We start from the raw sequence: 18,356 nt of genomic DNA, 5'->3' as shown, positions 1-18,356 counted from the left end.
TTTCAGTGTTGCTGGGGTAATGCATCCAAAGAAGGTTTGGGTTCTGTTTATTCAGATATATAAATTCACAATTAAATGTGAAACGAGAAAAAAAAATAAGGGATCGTGATTTTAAGGAGTTTCATCGAGAATACAAAAAATCCTTCACGTGGATTACACAGGTTGGTTTTCTTTACATGTTGAAATGCAACACACAGATGTGCATTAAATACATTAACCGTGTTTAACAAATGCACACCTTAAGACTCCTTGTGCATTACTGGATTTCTTTCTCGCTGCAGGTAAAGTTGGATCTAACAGGCCAGAAACTTTCATTTCAAAGTTGAAATCTCTACACATCAGCATTAATAATCACAGTCTTTGAACTCTCCCTCTGCACCTCCAGCCCTTCACTCCTTAGATGAATAAACTCAATGCACCCGAGCTTTCCCCAGGATGGACTGCAGTCATTTATCCCGCCCCTCACTGCCGTATAGAGTCCAAGTTCTCTTTTAGTCGTCGGGTCATGCTGGGGATCAGGTTAACGTGGTCATCCACACAACTGCCCACGCAGCGGTCCATCAGCGATCGAACAGCTGGCTCCTTCGCGCCGGAGTCAAAGAGATCCTTTGCTTTATCGTTGCAGGTCATCGTACATCTAGTTAGACGGTCCTGAAGGTGGGCCAGGAAGGATTGGACTTTAGATTTTTCAAAATGTTATTCATTTATTTATTTTACAGATGTCTACTGCAAATCTAACCAGCTGTAGATGTACTTTTTAAATATTAGGTATATTCTTATCTAGTTCAATATTACTAGTGATGGGTCACATGATCCAAACATTACTACAACCAGAGTCATGAAGAACTTCAGCCACACTAAAAATGAAGAGTTGGCAACTGAGAGACTTAAAGGAGAGCAAAAAGTAATATTGGATTCAGGCGAGCCCTAAACCCACCGGACTTTAACAGCTTATCTGACTAGTGCTTTGAAAGGGTGTGCAAGTATAGCTTGAGAGACATGACATTTTAAACTGCTGTACTTTATTTTAAAATCAGTTACATTTACTTGTAATGATGCTTAAGTCTAAGCAAAGGGGTCAATTAAGGGTTCCAAACTGGAGATCCAACATGGTTTGCTTTATTTCCTATTACCTAAAGACCAATATCAAAAAGACTCAAATGAAAAGACAAACGGCACCACAGTTTCAGTTAGGAATATCAAAATAGTAAGCCATCTTCTTTACCACCAATGTAAAGGTGTAGTTTTTTTTTTTGCCTAGACTCCAAAACCCACTAACCACAAGTCTATACATTATTTATGCTCAGTTAACAACCAAGTACCCTGTAACAGGCATTTGATTTGTAACACTTGGAGAATAAATAGGGAAACTGCAAAAATATAAAAAACATGCCCACTTATTTTTGCCTAGGATATCATTTACTACATCTATTCTTTAAGTTAAATATTCACTTATATTAATTTTATGTTTATACCATATGTCAGAATATAGGTTACATGTTGGATCACATGCTTCCATCTCTCCTTATCCCTTGCATCCTCCCTTTCACAACTCTCTGGATGTCCTCCCTCATTACATCCATGTCCCTCCCCGCCTGCCAGCTCCATCTTTAACATCCTTGGTCCAGTAAGCCCACTATCCCGCCTTTGCACATGTCCAAGCCATCTCAGCCTTGCCTTTCTAACTTTTTCAATCTTAGTTATCTGCCACAGACAAAGTGATGACAGGTGTTTGCACGGTGATTTACCTGAAACTTCTCCAGCTCTGAAGTGACCAGGCCCTGAGCTTTGGCCAGGGGAGTGTGACACGTCTCGATGCACTGATGCACCTGAGCCATGCTGTCTGTGGAGCGATCGCAGCACTCTGCGCTGCACCTGAACATGCGCCCCTGCAGCGAGAACAAACAACCTGTTACCACCCGGACTCGAACCTGCATACACCACCGAGAACCCGCAGATACCCTACCTGCATTTTACGGATGTGGTCCTTCTCCAGGCTTTGGACCATGTCTTCGATCACATTCTGCACGCGTGCCTGATGAGCCTCTGCCATTTCTGCTCACTCTGGAGACACCTTCAAGGTCCGCTTAGATATTCACCACAAGTTTATTAAACCCAGACCGGACTCACCTGCCCGCGGGGTCCCCAACTTTCTTTACTTTACAATTTGGTAATAAGTAAGGTCACCTCCATTTCAAGCATGGTTCAAGAGGAGAAGTAATTGCGTCACTTCCGATTTTCTTCCGTACTTGAAAAAATACGTTTTGTTACTTCAGAATTAGGGAACGGGGTTGAAAAGTGTCAACACGTTTAAATAAACAAAACAATTCTTTTTAACTAACTCGTCTTTATCTATATTTATTTTGCCGTGATTAAGTAAATTACTACTTCCGCTGAGCTCCTTAAAAAGGACATTGAGCCCATTTCCTGTTCATATATCTTTCAAAATAAAACAAAATAAGTGTAGCGCAAGGACGCTAAAAAACAGAGAAAACTATATAGATAACAATTATGTTAGCTATTAGTCATTATTACAGACAAGATAAATCCTACAATAGGCAGCTTTAAAATGTTTCGAAATTTCTGCGCACACATTTCTCATTAATCGCTTTTACGAATTTCCTATGCTTTTATTGTGACATTCAAAGCAACCGTGCCCAGAAGTGTGTCTCAATAATTAGCGACGTTCAGGGTGGGCAGACGTGATTCAACTGTTAAACTAGCTTAGTTAGTTTTCTCGTGGGTTTTACAGGGGCCTCTGTGAATAGCTCAGTCTTGTATTTAAGCAGTCTGACAAAAGTTTAAGTGAGCTTTAAAACGAGGTTTTACACTTGCTTTGAAGCTTGACACCCTGAAGGCTATTTTTGGACCAACAGTAGTTCCCCACCATTGACTTCTGAAATTGTAAGTCCTCGAAAGCGCCCTATACCCCTTAGTAATTTGTCTTTTAGGTTTAAAACGTTAAGTCGGGTGAGTGTGTTAATGCTAGTTTCACTTGTGTAAAAAGCTGTGCCATTATTTCCTTCGCTGTTCTATTTTTGAGGCCCTGAATGGAACCTTTGACCAAGGCTGATAGGCACTTTAAGTATCTCACGTTTTCGCCCTCCTTTTGCAGATGCTTCTTAGTGCAGAGCTGTAGATACCCACAATGAGACTACAAACCCTGTCACTGAGAGCGCTGCTATTCCTGGGGCTTTGGCACACAGGAAGGAGAAGTCTAGCCTCAGCCCCAGAGCTGCAGGAACAGCCTAAGAAGATAGGTAAGGCAAAAATAAATAAAAATAAAACATGGACTCGTGCTGTCTGTCACTCTTCAGCTTCTTTAGAGGACAGAGAAGTACTTTCATTCTGTCAGCCCTCTTAAACTTATCTTTGTGGCAGGTTTGTTGGTTGTTTCATCATCAGTTAGTTCCACGACTAACTGAACAATAATTTTGCCCCTGTATACCAGCACAATGTTTCGTTTTTGGTTTTTTGGTTTTTTTTAATCAAACAGTCAGGATATGATCTTTGATTTAAGGGGCTTAACAAACATATTTCATCTGCTGTTCACAAACAACAGCCAGCTTAATGCATAGTCCCCCACTTCCAATTTCTCTAAAGAAACTGGACAAACTAACTTGGGTTTTAAATAATGAGGATTGCTTTTAACAGGCTAAACCACCAAAGAAAACCAGTGCACTCTGTTTTCGAATAAAATTTTAAAAAGTAAATCTAATCTAAATCTAAAGTAAATTTAATTTCATGGCATGGTCATGTTTCACTCCCTGATGAGTGATGATGATATGTGCGAAAATCTGTTAATATTTTCAGGCTGAAAATGACCTTTTCATGAAAATAAAGGGTATTTGTGCTTTTGTTCAGAGTTGTTGAATGGAGAGTCGTGTCATTGGTGGATCAGAACGACTTGAGAGTTCCCAGAAGTTCATAGCAGGATGTGAATGTGTTAATAAAAAGCTATAATAAAACTGCCTTTTTCTCTGTAATTACTAATCAAAAAATGCATTGATCTACAATACACTGTATGCCACAGTGAGGTTATATTTATTTATAAGTCAAATATTCAAGGATTAGATTTAACTACAAGGCTCCTCCATATACAGGGAGTGCAGAATTATTAGGCAAGTTGTATTTTTGAGGAATAATTTTATTATTGAACAACAACAACCATGTTCTCAATGAACCCAAAAAACTCATTAATATCAAAGCTGAATGTTTTTGGAAGTAGTTTTTAGTTTGTTTTAGTTTTAGCTATTTTAGGGGGATATCTGTGTGTGCAGGGGACTATTACTGTGCATAATTATTAGGCAACTTAACAAAAAACAAATATATACCCATTTCAATTATTTATTTTTACCAGTGAAACCAATATAACATCTCCACATTCACAAATACACATTTCTGACATTCAAAAACAAAACAAAAACAAATCAGCGACCAATATAGCCACCTTTCTTTGCAAGGACACTCAAAAGCCTGCCATCCATGGATTCTGTCAGTGTTTTGATCTGTTCACCGTCAACATTGCGTGCAGCAGCAACCACAGCCTCCCAGACACTGTTCAGAGTAGGGCTGGGCCATATTATACCGTTCACGGTAATACCGGTATAATGTTAGGCAACGATAGGAAAATGAAATATCGCGATAGAATGGGAGTAAAACGCGCGTGCGCAGTGCCTTTGTTTTCATACGCACATGGCCGATTGTTGAGTGAAACAGATGAACCAGAATTGGTTTGTAAAAATGGTGCAACTTCCGTGATGTGGAACTGGTTTGGTGTTTGTCCGTCAGATACACGACAAAGCACATTTTTTTGCAGAACATGCAAGCGGCCGTTGTTATTGTCATATTTGTCGGACTAAGATGCTCTTAAATCTGGGAGTAATCTGGGTCCTAAAATCCGTATACTTCAGGTCAAACAACACTGCAGCATCACTTAGAGTTAAGAACTGTCTAAATTCTTTCATCTTTAATAAAACGATCAGCATTGCTGCTTTACCAGGTGTAACTATGAAGTTTAACTTCCAGGCATCCATGAAAACAAAAGTTATTACATTTAACGGAGTTAGAAGCTAGCAGGAAGCTAGCGGAAGTTAGCTCGCTAGTTTCGCTAGTTACCTAAGCATGATATTGCATGTTCTGACTGAGAGATTTCTGAAAAAAATCAAACGTACAGCTCTGCTATCACTTCCAACATAAATGAAGACGGGAAACTAAACAGCAGTGACGTTTGTAGGGTTACTGAAGTTGGGCTAGCTGGTATATAATGATGTGCTATGTGATCGCTAGCGACACAGCTATGTTAGCATAACATAAACAGTGAAGCTGGAGGACGAACACTAACACTTTTCCACTTATAAAAGTTAACGTGAAGGTTCTTCATGGTTAGAGACAAATGCAATCGCATGGCAGGATGCTGTAAACGGACCAAACTTCAGTCAGGAGAACAACTGAGATAATCCATCCACAATACGAGGTTAGTCATTAATATACTGCAGCAACATGGGAATAGAGCAGCTGCCAGAGAATTCAACATTAATGAATCAATGGTACAGAAGTGGAGGAAGCAAGAAGAATGAGTTTAATAAAGTTTGATTTATCTGACTGCTTTGTTTCGCTTAATGTGCCTTATAATCCCGTGCACCTTATGGTCCGAAAAATGCGTACTGCACACTGCAGTTTAATGTTGCAAAGCACCTCTTTTTAACTTCAGTGGATATTATACATGGTTATGCTCAGGATATGTCAGCCCATTTCTACTGGAAATGCCTTTTGGTTAAACTTTCAGCAAGGAATTTGCATTTGCACTGTTATATTTTTATAAAGCTTTAATGTACATAAAAACCAGCTTCTTGTTTAAGTGAAAATAAATGGAAGGTTGTCTTTTTGCGCTAGTAATGTTGTGGAGTTGTATTTTGTCTCGCATCAATTATATCGTCAGTTATATCGTTATCGCAAATTTTCAAATATATATCGTGATAAATATTTTTGGCCATATCGCCCTGCTCTAGTTCAGAGAGGTGTACTGTTTTCCCTCCTTGTAAATCTCACATTTGATGATGGACCACAGGTTCTCAATGGGGTTCGGATCAGGTGAACAAGGAGGCCATGTCATTAGTTTTTCTTCTTTTATACCCTTTCTTGCCAGCCACGCTGTGGAGTACTTGGACGCGTGTGATGGAGCATTGTCCTGCATGAAAATCATGTTTTTCATGAAGGATGCAGACTTCTTCCTGTACCACTGCTTGAGGAAGGTGTCTTCCAGAAACTGGCAGTAGGACTGGGAGTTGAGCTTGTCTCCATCCTCAACCCGAAAAGGCCCCACAAGCTCATCTTTGATGATACCAGCCCAAACCAGTACTCCACCTCCACCTTGCTGGCGTCTGAGTCGGACTGGAGCTCTCTGCCCTTTACCAATCCAGCCACGGGCCCATCCATCTGGCCCATCAAGACTCACTCTCATTTCATCAGTCCATAAAACCTTAGAAAAATCAGTCTTGAGATATTTCTTGGCCCAGTCTTGACGTTTCAGCTTGTGTGTCTTGTTCAGTGGTGGTCGTCTTTCAGCCTTTCTTACCTTGGCCATGTCTCTGAGTATTGCACACCTTGTACTTTTGGGCACTCCAGTGATGTTGCAGCTCTGAAATATGGCCAAACTGGTGGCAAGTGGCATCTTGGCAGCTGCACGCTTGACTTTTCTCAGTTCATGGGCAGTTATTTTGCGCCTTGGTTTTTCCACACGCTTCTTGCGACCCTGTTGACTATTTTGAACGAAACGCTTGATTGTTCGATGATCACGCTTCAGAAGCTTTGCAATTTTGAGACTGCTGCATCCCTCTGCAAGATATCTCACTATTTTTGACTTTTCTGAGCCTGTCAAGTCCTTCTTTTGACCCATTTTGTCAAAGGAAAGGACGTTGCCTAATAATTATGCACACCTGATATAGGGTGTTGATGTCATTAGACCACACTCCTTCTCATTACAGAGATGCACATCACCTAATATGCTTAATTGGTAGTAGGCTTTCAAGACTATACAGGTTGGAGTAAGACAACATGCATGAAGAGGATGATGTGGACAAAATACTCATTTGCCTAATAATTCTGCTCTCCCTGTATTTTAAACTTGTTGACTTGTTTTTGTTTTTTAACATTGCATTCTAATCAACAGAAGACTAATCATTATATGTTTTACTATACATTGATGGAACAAAATAAATATTGCAAAGATCTTTTTTTTTTATTTATTTTTTTTATATCTTCCAGTTTTGGGAAGAACAGAGTGAGACTGAAAGGTGACTCTTAATGATGACAGCATAATGATTCACTGCACTAGTGTTAGTCTACGTGCACTTTCTTGTTAAATACATTGCACCCTTATCTGTCACTCTCTCCTTGTCTATATTTGAGACGAGGCTTCAAACTTCTCTTTTTTTTTTTTCTTTTTTTTTTTTGGTAAAGCTTGTAGTTAGGCCTGAATCAGGTGACCCTGAAGTATGACTTAGTTATGCTGTTATACTTACTTAAAGTTATTATTACTTACATTGTATACTCAGCCTACATTTGTTATGACACTTTTTCCACTACAGACAGTCAGAACGTGGATTATCTCCACTCTTTTTAGCTGTTGTACTTCTCATCTCTTCCATCGCTGGTAGAACGGGAGGAAGAATAAACTTTCTGATTGTGCTCGAGCCCTCAATCTGAAAGATGTGCAGGTTAATTCATGTTAGCTCACGTTCCTGTCACTTCTCTTTTAAAGCTGTGGTTGGAGCAGGAATTGGCGGCGCAGCGACAGCATATTACCTGAGGCAAGAGTTTGGACCTGGGGTCAAGATCGACGTGTTCGAAGACGGCAGTGTTGGCGGGCGACTTGCGACGGTGAAGATCGGAGATTATGAATACGAAACGGGAGGCTCAGTGATCCATCCTCTGAACCTACATATGAAGCACTTTGTTGATAAATTAGGTAAATTTAACATCCCCTAAACTGCCTGGATTAAAGATAAGAAGTGCGTAAATTGTAGCTTAATGTTTTATGTTTTCACAGGTATTCCTCAGAGAAAAGACGTCCCCTCAAAAATGGCGATCTTTGATGGAAAGCACATCCTGTTCGAAGAGAGCGACTGGTTCATAGTAAATTTCTTCCGCATGCTCTGGCGATACGGGTTGAACTTTCTTCGAATGCAGATGTGGGTGGAGACTGTTCTGGATAAATTTATGAGGTGAGGATGCTGTTTTCTTCTTGGTGGCTTCTAAATTTCACTGCTGTTAGGTTGCCCTAATTATCTTTAAATCCTTTTCTGAACAGAATCTACCAGTACCAGCAGTTTGGCTACTCATTCTCCACCGTAGAGAGGCTGTTGCATGCCATGGGAGGTGATAGTTTCCTCACTCTGATGAATCAGACCCTGGAGGAAGCCATGATGGGAGAAGGATTTTCTCAGGTCTTCATCAATGACATTGTTGCACCGATCACTCGTGTCAACTATGGGCAGAGTGTCCGCATCAATGGCTTTGTGGGTATGTTACAAAACGTGTGATTTAGCACAGATCTCACCGTTTTTTTTGGTTGTTGGTTGATGAAATGGAGTGGGCATGTCTTGTTTTTAGGAGCGGTGTCGTTAGCAGGGGCAGATTCAGGCCTGTGGGCAGTGGATGGAGGCAATAAGAAAGTTTGCTCTGGACTTCTTTACAACAGCAAAAGTGAGCTCATCCCTGCTAGAGTCACTTCCATTTCAGTGAAAGTTCGACCATCCAAGAGAGGTACTATTAACATTCCTTCCTGTCATATAGATCCGGCCTTTTTCTCTTTCTTGATTCTTCATATTTCATCCTGATATCCCTTCATGTCCCACTTTCAGGCACCCCTGTCAGTTTATACGAGATTAGCTATGTTGACCAATCAGGAGCTGCACATTCCCTTTATGATATTGTGATAGTAGCAACGCCTCTTCACCGGGGGAAATCTGACATCACATTTTCAGGCTTTTCCCCTCCAATCCCTTCTCACTACCCCGGGCACTACCACCAGACGGTCGCCACTCTTGTCCACGGCTTGCTCAACGTGTCTTACCTGGGGACCACAGAAGCTGCCTCAGAGTTCACCGTGTCTGATGTCCTCACCACAGACTCAAACGGTTCCATCATCAACAGCCTGAGCTCTCTGGATCCTGTGCACATCCCCAAAGGTTACAAGCGCCCCCCTGCTAGCCAAGCTAATGTCTGGAAGGTGTTCTCCAAAAAGCCGCTGTCCCAGGAGCAGCTGGAGAACATGTTCCTCTCCTATGATTCGGTGTCTGAGACCAAATGGCTGGCATACCCCGCGTACCATCCACCGCATCGCAAGACCCCTCCTTTTATCCTGCACAACCGGCTGTACTACCTCAATGCTGTGGAGTGGGCAGCAAGTGCCATGGAGATGAGCGCCATCGCTGCCAGGAACGTGGCCCTGCTGGCACACCACCACTGGCACGAACAAAAAAGCAAGATCGACCAGGAAGACCTGCACACGCGCCTGAGAGGAGAACTCTGAAAAGTGAGAACTACTTGAGAGTAGAATCAGAAGCAATAAAATAAGATCAATCGAGCCCAATTTTATATGTTGGATAACATCGTAGTCGCCAGAGGAAATGCTGATCTGTGGGAGCATGGTGACACTAGAGCCACAACTTTAGTTGATCAGTGGTTTCAGCTTTTCTAGTTTGGGAAATATTTGTCTTACGTTATTGAAAACTTTTATACCTGTGTGTGTGGACAAATGGGGCATTTGATTATGCCAGTCTTTTTTTAAATTAATGTTTATATTTTGGCTATATTTTATGCATGGGATCCCCAAAAAAGATTCAGACACAGTAAAGTTTGGCACTGCAGTTGCTCCAAACCCCAGACATACACCTACCAATGGATAAACAGTGGACAAGATAGATGAAGCACACATACATACAGAGAGTCCTTCATTTATAGCGAGATACCAGTAGCAATTGATTAATATTGGCAATGGCAATTTCATTTATAAAGGTCATTTTATTACACAATTCAATGCGTTTTAAGATAAAAAATAAAAAGCAGTGCAAGTCTACAGTGCCTTAAGGCAAAAAAACCCAACAAAACAAACTTTACAAAGAAATAAAATACAAGTTGACACACAGTCATTAAGTGTAAGTCTGTGAGAGTAAAAAGGTTTTGAGTATAGACACAGTTGTAGTTGACCTCAGGTCAGCAGGCAGCTGTGAATGGTGTGTTGAGGTTGGAAGCACCCCCAGCACTCTTGGATCTAATTCAGTTAAAAGATCCACCACTGGTGACCTGAGAGTTCTGACTGGGTTATACACACTGAAGAAGTCAGACACGTACTGGGAGACCAAACCACTGAAAGCATTATGATCTATTGAAGAAAATAAGTTATTTCAGTACTGGACTAATATGTTTAAAATTCCACATGCATCTAAGGACACTGGCGGTTCCAGACTCTGGAAAGTAACATTTTCCTGCTTATGATTTGGATAATCCTGCAAATGTGGTGTTACAGTCTAACATGCTTGTTATGAACCCACAGACCAATTTCTTAAGTAATTTTGAAATAATTTTCTAAAATATTGAATATAATCTTTAGTTGCAGGTAACATTGTCTAACAAAATCTGACAATAAACATGGAGTTAAAGAAGCCAGCAGTTTACCTACATCACAATTCTATCATTATTTTAATCACTTATTGCACATGGATGATGTAACTACTTCAGATAATTGTTGGTTGGTATGATATAACAAAGATGTTCTATTTACAGGCGGTCATAGAGTTCTCATTTGGTTTTCAAATTAGTTTACAAAAAAGGAAGAACGGTAGCTCTGTGGGGCAGGTAGAAGGACAAAAAAAGCAAAATCTAGGGGTTTGCCTCTTTAGTTCAGTGTGCTCCACTGAACTGCTCAGCAACCACAGACTGGTAACTACATGCAACATGGCTGGAGAGCAGCGGTCCAGGTTCGAGTTTGACCCGTGGCCCTTGAAATGCAAAATCCAGGAAACTGTTACAATTATGTTATGTATACTTTATTGAAATTCCTCCCTGCATTTAACCCATTCACTCAGTGAAGCAGTGTGTGTGGGGAGCAGTGTGTAGGGATGGTACCTTGCTCAGGGGTACCTCAGGGTAGCCGTTCAATGGATTCGAACCCCCGACCTCCTACTTAACTATCCCTGTCCCTATATGGTGCTAGCATAGCCACAGAAAACAAGTGAAGCACTCTGTCATTAGGTAATGTGAATAAATTCATGGTCTTAATCACTTATATCCAGTTCAGGGATGCAGGGAGCCAGCTTATATACAAACCTATGACCAATTTAGAATTGCCACTTAACCTCCTAAGACCCGAACTCTTCCACGGCATGCATTTTTAATTTCTCTTTGATATTTGGGCTGATTGGGACCTGATGAATGTAAAAACAAAGAATTACCAGGGTTTTTTTTAACCTAATTATTGTTTCTAAGAAAAGTCAGAGCCACATATGAGGATATTTGTTTAAACGTTTTGATAGAACAGTAGCAGTATAATGTCCTCGTGAGTGGATATCAGACCCTTGTAGAGCAAAATTGAGTATTTTGGTCTAAATAACCCAAAATGTGATGTCCACATATGTGGACGCCAGGTCCTAGGAGGTTAACCTAACATACAAACACACTATTACACAGAAGTAGGTGTAAGCTACTATACTACTACTACCTGCAGTGTGATCTCTAACCCACAGGGGATGCTAAAACTGAAAATACAAACTCCACACATGCTAAAATTACTAAAAGGAAAATACTCAAAGAAAAGAAAAGCAGAACAAAATTATAGAAAATAACTTCCGTAAACAAAATATGAAATAAAAAAATCTCTAAATTGTTTAATTTTCCTTTTAAAAATACTTCTTCAGATGCTTTCTGGCTGCTTTGACTACTTTCTTTCTTTTTTCTTTCTTGTTCTTGTTTTTTAATGCGATGCTTTCCCAGATCACAGAAGTTAACTTGGGCAGTACACTGTTCTCATCACTGATGGGGGGGTGGGCAGAGAAAGGGAGAAAGATCAACTGCATCACAAGCCACAGGCATCACCAGCAACACAACACAAATCACATTAAATGTTAAAACAAAACTGCACTGTGCTGAATTGTGCAATCACTGTGAACCATGCTGCACTGCAGGCCAGACACACAAGTGTTTCTCTGTCATTTTCTTTAGTGTGTTGCTCCTGTTCTGTGTACTGTACAGAGAAAGAAGTCAGCTTGTCATTTCCCTTTAGCCAAATTCTTGCACGTGGTGTTTACTAACATGCTGATGTCCCTTTGCTGATCTGTTTGTATGTCCCCGGATGGATTTCCAGTGTTTCTACCTCCTCAGCAGACTACTGTATGTTTTTTATTGGGTACTGGCAGCTGTCAGCAACAAATGTGCCACCAAGACACTTTCTTTGTAGTAAATCGCATTGATGTCAGTTGTGACTCATTGTTAGTCCCACAGTGACTACAATCGAAAAGTCTTAAACCCATTACACACTAGATAACGTGTGTAAGAATTAATCTAAACTATGATTGTGCCTTAAGCAGGGTAATTGGCGTATGTGTTTATTAAATTTTAGTTGCAGTTTAAGAGATGATTTGGTTCTTCCTGTGTGTTTTTAATGATTTTGTACCTGTGATTTGTAGGATGTCATGTTGTTTAGAAATACTGTATCTGCCTACGGCGCTTTCATGTTCTTTAACTACTTTGGTACAAAGAAAATGTAGTTTGCTAATTGTTTCCTAAGAACCTTTAGAGGCATTTTCTCTATATTTTTTTAAAGTAGTTGAAATATTATTAGTATTATGCACTTTAACTGATTAAAAGAATTTTCTACCTTTATTTCAACAGTGCTGAAAACTCTCAAACTGAAACTGTACTTCTCTAAAGTGTTTCCAATGATGGTAAAGTGATCAGTGCGACTGGTACTGTTTTTGTGTGTGTGTTTGCCTTCAGCTTCAAAAGAAAAGTCTAATTAAATTATGTTTGTAGTATTTCTCAATAAATCTGTTTGTAAATAGAAAGTTGGGGTGCTCTGAATATTGATGATAAAAACATGTGGCAATGAGTTGGCTATCATTTCAATTTAAGTTGAAAAAAGTACAAAGTCAACATGTCATGCCACTTTATTAGCTAGATCTTGCTTGTACTGAGTTGGACTCCCTTTTATATTCAGAACTGCTTTAATTCAGATTCAGAAACTTTCCTCAGATTTTCCTAAGTGACCTTAAAAGTGTGAACAAAATATCTTCCATGTTACCAGCAGCAGCCTGACCTATTAATACGAGATGGATCCATGCTTTCTTGTTAAATTCTGACCCTGCTATCTGAATGTCAGAGTAGAAATCGAGACTCATCAGACCAGGCAGAACTTTACTATTGCTAAGGTATAATGTGAGCTGCATTCAAAAATGCTCTTCTGCACACCTTGGTTTTAACAAGTCGTTATTTGAATTGGTGTTTCCTTCCTATCATCTTGAAGCAGTCTTTCTCCTCTGATCTCTGCCATAAACAAGGCATTTTCACTCAGAGCTCTGACCCTCACTGGGTATTTTCTCTTTTTCGGACCATTCTCCGTAAACCCTAGAGATGGTTACGCGGGAAATTCCCAGCAGATCAGCTGTTTCTAAAATACTCAGACAAGCTCATCTGGCACCAGCAAGTGTTTATTTCATTTTAAAAATGACTAGCTTATTTAGGTCAAACACTGTTCATGCACTAATAAAGGTCATCTTTATCTGTTATTAGAAACTCAGAGTAAATAAAGGAACTTTGTTGGGTTGCTGGTGTAAAAGGAGCAGTAAATTCTTCCCCTTTTTCAGGGAATAGATTAGGCTGCACTTTGCTTTCATCCGCCACTACAATCATATGTCCTAACCGCCCGTAAACAAGTGAGTCATATAAAAACTATTAGAGGTGTGGTGCATTTCCAACGTGACGCTCGTGTAAAGCGATCTCTCCTGCCTGTCCCCGTTTCATTAACTGCAGTGAGTGAGCACAGCAGCACATGCAGAGTGCGAGCTACAACAGGTAAACAAAAAGAGCGCCATCCCACCTGTCAGCATAAACTGTGTCTCCCTTGATTTCCTCTGATATGATAAGCATCATTCTCTGTATTTGCTTAATCTTTTCTCCCGTTATTATTTATAAATATAATTATTGTTGCTTTTTGATCCACTTAAAGAAGCAACCCCTTCCCATCTTTACTTACAAAGATTCAGATTAGTTTTTTCACACCCAATCCCATTTGCACATCTTAGCTAATATTAATAGTATATTTTAAAATTGGCTTTGTCTTATTTGCTATTTTCAGTTAAATGCAGGGTTTAAATAAGTAATTATAATTGTGTATATCTTCCAACTTATTTTTGCTCTTAGAAATCTTTAAAATTCATCATTTAAAATTCAGCTTTTCCTCTGATCTCGAGGTTGTGAAGAGCAGGTCATTTTTTATGACAGATTAAGGATTAAATGTTTAAAAGCTGCATCAGTTTGCATTGTAATCATGAGATTGGGATCGCTTTGATCTGTGTGAGATTAATTGAGGGATTGTCTTGCCGGGCTACATTGTGACCCATCATTTGTAAGCCAAGTATTCTCGATGAAATCATTTCCATTTGTGAAAAGGGAAACGAACATTGTTGTCAGTTCGGATACACGGAGTCCCTATATTTTTCCCCCTCGAACATCCCAAATAAAGGTCCGTGTGACTGAAGGGCCAACAATGGGTGGCATTGACGGACGGAATAAGGATACGTCTGTGCTAAGATGTGCCACCCAGCTGTCCCCTCAGGTAGGGAGGGACAATGGTACCAGAGCCGCCTGTCCAAGCGCAACATGTGATGGCACTGAAGATATAAAAGACTGCAAAGTGGCAACAACCCCATATACGATATTTGGAGTGACAAGCCCCCCTAAAAATCTTTCACAACCAGAGCAAAAAACAAGATGAGATTTCCAGTGCCGCTGTTTGTTTTCCTTGCTGTGGCAGCATTTCACACGGGTAAGAGGAATAAAGCGTTAAGATGCAGTTTTGTGTTATCATGTTTTTCTTAGATTTCATACTTGTATGTGTGAGTGTGGCTCTTCAGAAACCTTAAGTTGCTGATGTTTATTAAGAGAGCAGATATATGAAATGTTGTGATGGCTTCTAGTGCTCTCAGCATCTCTGGAGTCTGCAGAGAAAGAAGAAAAAGCTGCAAAGTATGGTGAGGGATTCATAATAAGAATAAGAATAATGATAATGATAACCAGTAAAGATGATGTTGGTAGCAGATGCATTGCTGCAAACCTTTCTTGTCTTTTCATGCAGATGGGCTAGCTGAGCTGCAGAAAATAGGTACAGTATCCATAGAGCACCTCTGTGTTCACAGTTGACACTTGGTCATTAAAAGTGGCTTAAAAGTAATTAAGATCATGTAGTATGTTCCACAAAATAACCCAGACTGGCTTGCCCTTGTCTTAGTTAACTGTTAATACGTTTCTGTGTGATGTTTCTCGGCTCTTACTTTTGTAATTTTGATCACTTCATGTCTTAAGATCAGATGGAGTTTGAGGCTGCTCAGAAAAACCAGGAAGCTCACATGAATGGTAAGTTTAATACAAAAAGTTGGCGTTGATGAATAAATGAGGAAAGATTTATTCCCACTGTGATTACTCATTTTTCGCCTTTTTCCATCAAGCTACTGAAGATCAGAGTGGAGATTCCCGCTACCTCGGTGAGGGCAGACTAAAAATATTTAACTTAAACCTTTTAATGAGTGATCCAGTTCCAGGTGGTAATGCTGTCTTTCATTCTCAGAGGCCGCTCAGGATCACTCTGGTAAGCTCCAGTTAATTACACGACGAACACCTGAACTGACCGCTAAGTTAAACGCCTTCATCACCTGTTAACATGTTTCCATCAGTGGAGGGGCGCGTGGACTCTCAGGATGCCAACGCAGGTGTGTAAAAAAAAAAAAACCCCCAAAAAACAACAAAAAGCACATCAAGCAGGTGATTCTTCTTTACCTGAAGGGTCAACAAGCAGTACTTAACTGTGAAATCCTCCTCCAGCAGAAGGTGGTGGAAATTCTGATGCTGCAGGTCAAGGAGGTAAGAGAGGATTTACAGTTCAATCGTGAGCCTGCGGGTGGCAGCAAAGCAGAGGGCAGACCTCCAGCTCAAAGCACACTGACATGCAACACATAATTCAATCCCTGTCCCCTTTCACACAGAGGCAGAGTCTGAGTCCTCTGAGGACGCAGATGGTGAGTCTGTGACATATTTTTTTTTAGGCAGTGTAATTTAAGCTCCTGTCCTTACACTAGTGTTAAAGTCTGCTTTTATTCATGTTGACAGGGCCACAAAGGCAGGGTAAGTGTTGTAAATCTTTATTACACCACAACAGTTTGCACAAATACACTTTGAGCCTGGAGCTAATGAGTAGCTTGTGACTTTTCCACAAAGCCAAGACAATTTGTGTGCTTTTAGTGTCTTTTTAAAATGTATTTAAAGCTTGTTTAGAGGTAAATAAAAACAGGAAGTGTTTTTATTTGAATATTTTCCTAGAACACCATGAGGTTGTAACTGAGGCTGTGACCAGTTTGGGTAAGATCAAAATCAAAAGACTGAAAATTTGTTTGAATTAAACACCCCGACTACCTTCAGTCAACCTCCAATCCTGCTTTTTCTCCTCTGTAGATGAAAACACTCAGGATTCAACCAAGGAGCAAGGTAACAGTGTGTAAAATGTTCCACAGATGCATTAATGAATCACACAAAACAGTGAAAGTATCCTGAGCTGTTTAATGTTTATCATGCAGTAAATTGAGCCTGACTCAAAGACTATGATCAACTTTTTTTTTTCTTCTTTTGATTCAAAAGTACCTGCTGAGGCAAGATGTGGTAAACTGCCTGTGTGCAACTTTAAATTTAAATTGCAGGTTGTGCAATAGAGTGGCGAGTGCAAAAACAAAGCCAGACAGAGCCAGTCTCAGCTGGATTTAAACAGTGTCACATAAAAAAAAAACCCCAACCCTCCATAGATGTTTGTGTAACAACAGTTAAAAATGCCTCAAGTGCAATTACAAGTTTACAGCCTGGCAGTTTGGGGAAACTCTTTTTTTAACAGTTTACAAAGTGTCTGAAGAGGTATGTGAGTCACAACAGAGACGGGGGTTTACTGCTCGACCTCAAAAATAAGATGCTAGGATTGTTTGTTTGAACAGAGTCCTCCTTGTATGTGATAAATCTGGGACAAGAATCCGGGCCACTCGGAGACGTCTGTCCCCAGACATCTGCTTATTGTGCTTGATTTATACTTGTGGATATTTTAGGACCAAGGATGCATTGTCCCTGTCCTGAAAGTGTGCTAAAAGGACTGTTTTAAAATTGATCCAGTTATTTAGGTGTAAGGTTCTCTAATAAGGGTGATCTCTCCAGCCACTGGTCTGAAAAGACTGAGTGTAGTAGAGGGGAGAGCAGGCCTCATGATTGGTATCCTCATGTCGAGAGGCCTGGAAAACTACTAAATTGCAGTGTTTGCAGTGTAAAGCTGGCGTAAAGGAATCTCTTCTGTCTGTTCCTGTGTCGCAGATGCACTGGAGTGAGAGGGCACAGCAGCACGTGGATACCAGCACTGGCTCATCATGCAGTGTGCAAACTACCCCGAGCTTACAGTAAATTTTAAAAAAAAAAGAAAAAGGGACCCATCCTACCTGTCTGTATAACCTGTCCGTCTCCTTGTTTCCTGTTTTGCAACACAAAGTGCCTTTCAAGATTGCAGCTCAGAAGATGCTGCGTCATTTTACCTTCAGGCTGAAATTTGACTCCTTAATCAACACAGTGTACTTAACATGTGTCAGAATTCAGAGAGCCAAGCACATAATAAAAGGACACATTGTATGTGATCATAAATAAAGAACAATGTACAAGAGTAGCTGCGGATAAATAAATATAACCTTTTAAAATGAAATGGGTGTTGCCTTGTAGCTTTTCAGTATTTAGATTCAGTTTTTGTTTTTTCCAAGTTCAGTGAGAATAAGGACTACAGCTCACGCCAAAATGTCCTGTGACTTGATGTGTGAGTGATAAAATTAAGAATACATGCAGCAATCTGATCATCACTGAGGCGAAGGAGGACTGGATCATCCAGATGGTCCAGGGCCCGTATCCCTAAAGATTCTGAGAATCCTCTCAGAGAGCTCCTAACTTAACCTAAAAATTCCTTGCCAGGAGTTTTAGCTTAGAAGTGATTCCAGAACATTTTCAGTGAACTCTGAGCAAGGAATGGATGGAAAATCCTATCTTAGTGAGGAGGTGTGGTTGACCCCGTT

At 40.2% G+C, this 18,356-nt stretch overlaps 3 protein-coding genes across 4 annotated transcripts; 2 read left to right on the top strand and 1 right to left on the bottom strand.

Moving 5' to 3' along the window:
• Positions 1 to 31: 31 nt before the first annotated feature.
• fam136a (family with sequence similarity 136 member A) lies at positions 32 to 2,358 on the bottom strand. Its single transcript, XM_004538188.5, has 3 exons — positions 1,967 to 2,358; positions 1,749 to 1,889; positions 32 to 651 (listed from the first exon to the last, which is right to left on the bottom strand). The coding sequence occupies exons 1-3, from the start codon at positions 2,051 to 2,053 to the stop codon at positions 463 to 465; spliced, it is 417 nt and encodes a 138-aa protein (XP_004538245.1). The 5' UTR covers positions 2,054 to 2,358; the 3' UTR covers positions 32 to 462.
• Positions 2,359 to 2,675: 317 nt separating this feature from the next.
• On the top strand, positions 2,676 to 13,023 carry pcyox1 (prenylcysteine oxidase 1). The gene is made up of 7 exons (XM_004538189.4): positions 2,676 to 2,904; positions 3,116 to 3,260; positions 7,763 to 7,969; positions 8,051 to 8,225; positions 8,312 to 8,523; positions 8,614 to 8,766; positions 8,865 to 13,023. The coding sequence occupies exons 2-7, from the start codon at positions 3,149 to 3,151 to the stop codon at positions 9,533 to 9,535; spliced, it is 1,530 nt and encodes a 509-aa protein (XP_004538246.2). The 5' UTR covers positions 2,676 to 2,904; positions 3,116 to 3,148; the 3' UTR covers positions 9,536 to 13,023.
• Positions 13,024 to 14,908: 1,885 nt separating this feature from the next.
• LOC143419502 (uncharacterized) lies at positions 14,909 to 17,995 on the top strand. Of its 2 annotated transcripts, none has more exons than XM_076886442.1 (13): positions 14,909 to 15,043; positions 15,195 to 15,248; positions 15,353 to 15,379; positions 15,580 to 15,630; positions 15,723 to 15,758; positions 15,842 to 15,862; positions 15,948 to 15,983; positions 16,096 to 16,134; positions 16,257 to 16,289; positions 16,381 to 16,395; positions 16,591 to 16,629; positions 16,723 to 16,755; positions 17,617 to 17,995. In XM_076886442.1, exons 1-13 carry the CDS (start codon positions 14,989 to 14,991, stop codon positions 17,628 to 17,630), a joined length of 453 nt encoding a protein of 150 aa, XP_076742557.1. In that variant the 5' UTR covers positions 14,909 to 14,988; the 3' UTR covers positions 17,631 to 17,995. The 2 variants fall into 2 exon arrangements, with proteins under 2 accessions (XP_076742557.1, XP_076742558.1); XM_076886443.1 differs by having other exon boundaries at positions 14,910 to 15,043; positions 16,099 to 16,134.
• The last annotated feature ends 361 nt before the right edge of the window (positions 17,996 to 18,356 follow it).

This window comes from Maylandia zebra, linkage group LG7 (genome assembly GCF_041146795.1).
Source record: "Maylandia zebra isolate NMK-2024a linkage group LG7, Mzebra_GT3a, whole genome shotgun sequence".
Taxonomy (NCBI): domain Eukaryota; kingdom Metazoa; phylum Chordata; class Actinopteri; order Cichliformes; family Cichlidae; genus Maylandia; species Maylandia zebra.
Note: the sequence above shows the minus strand (reverse complement) of the source record. Positions and strands in the feature narration are given on the sequence as shown.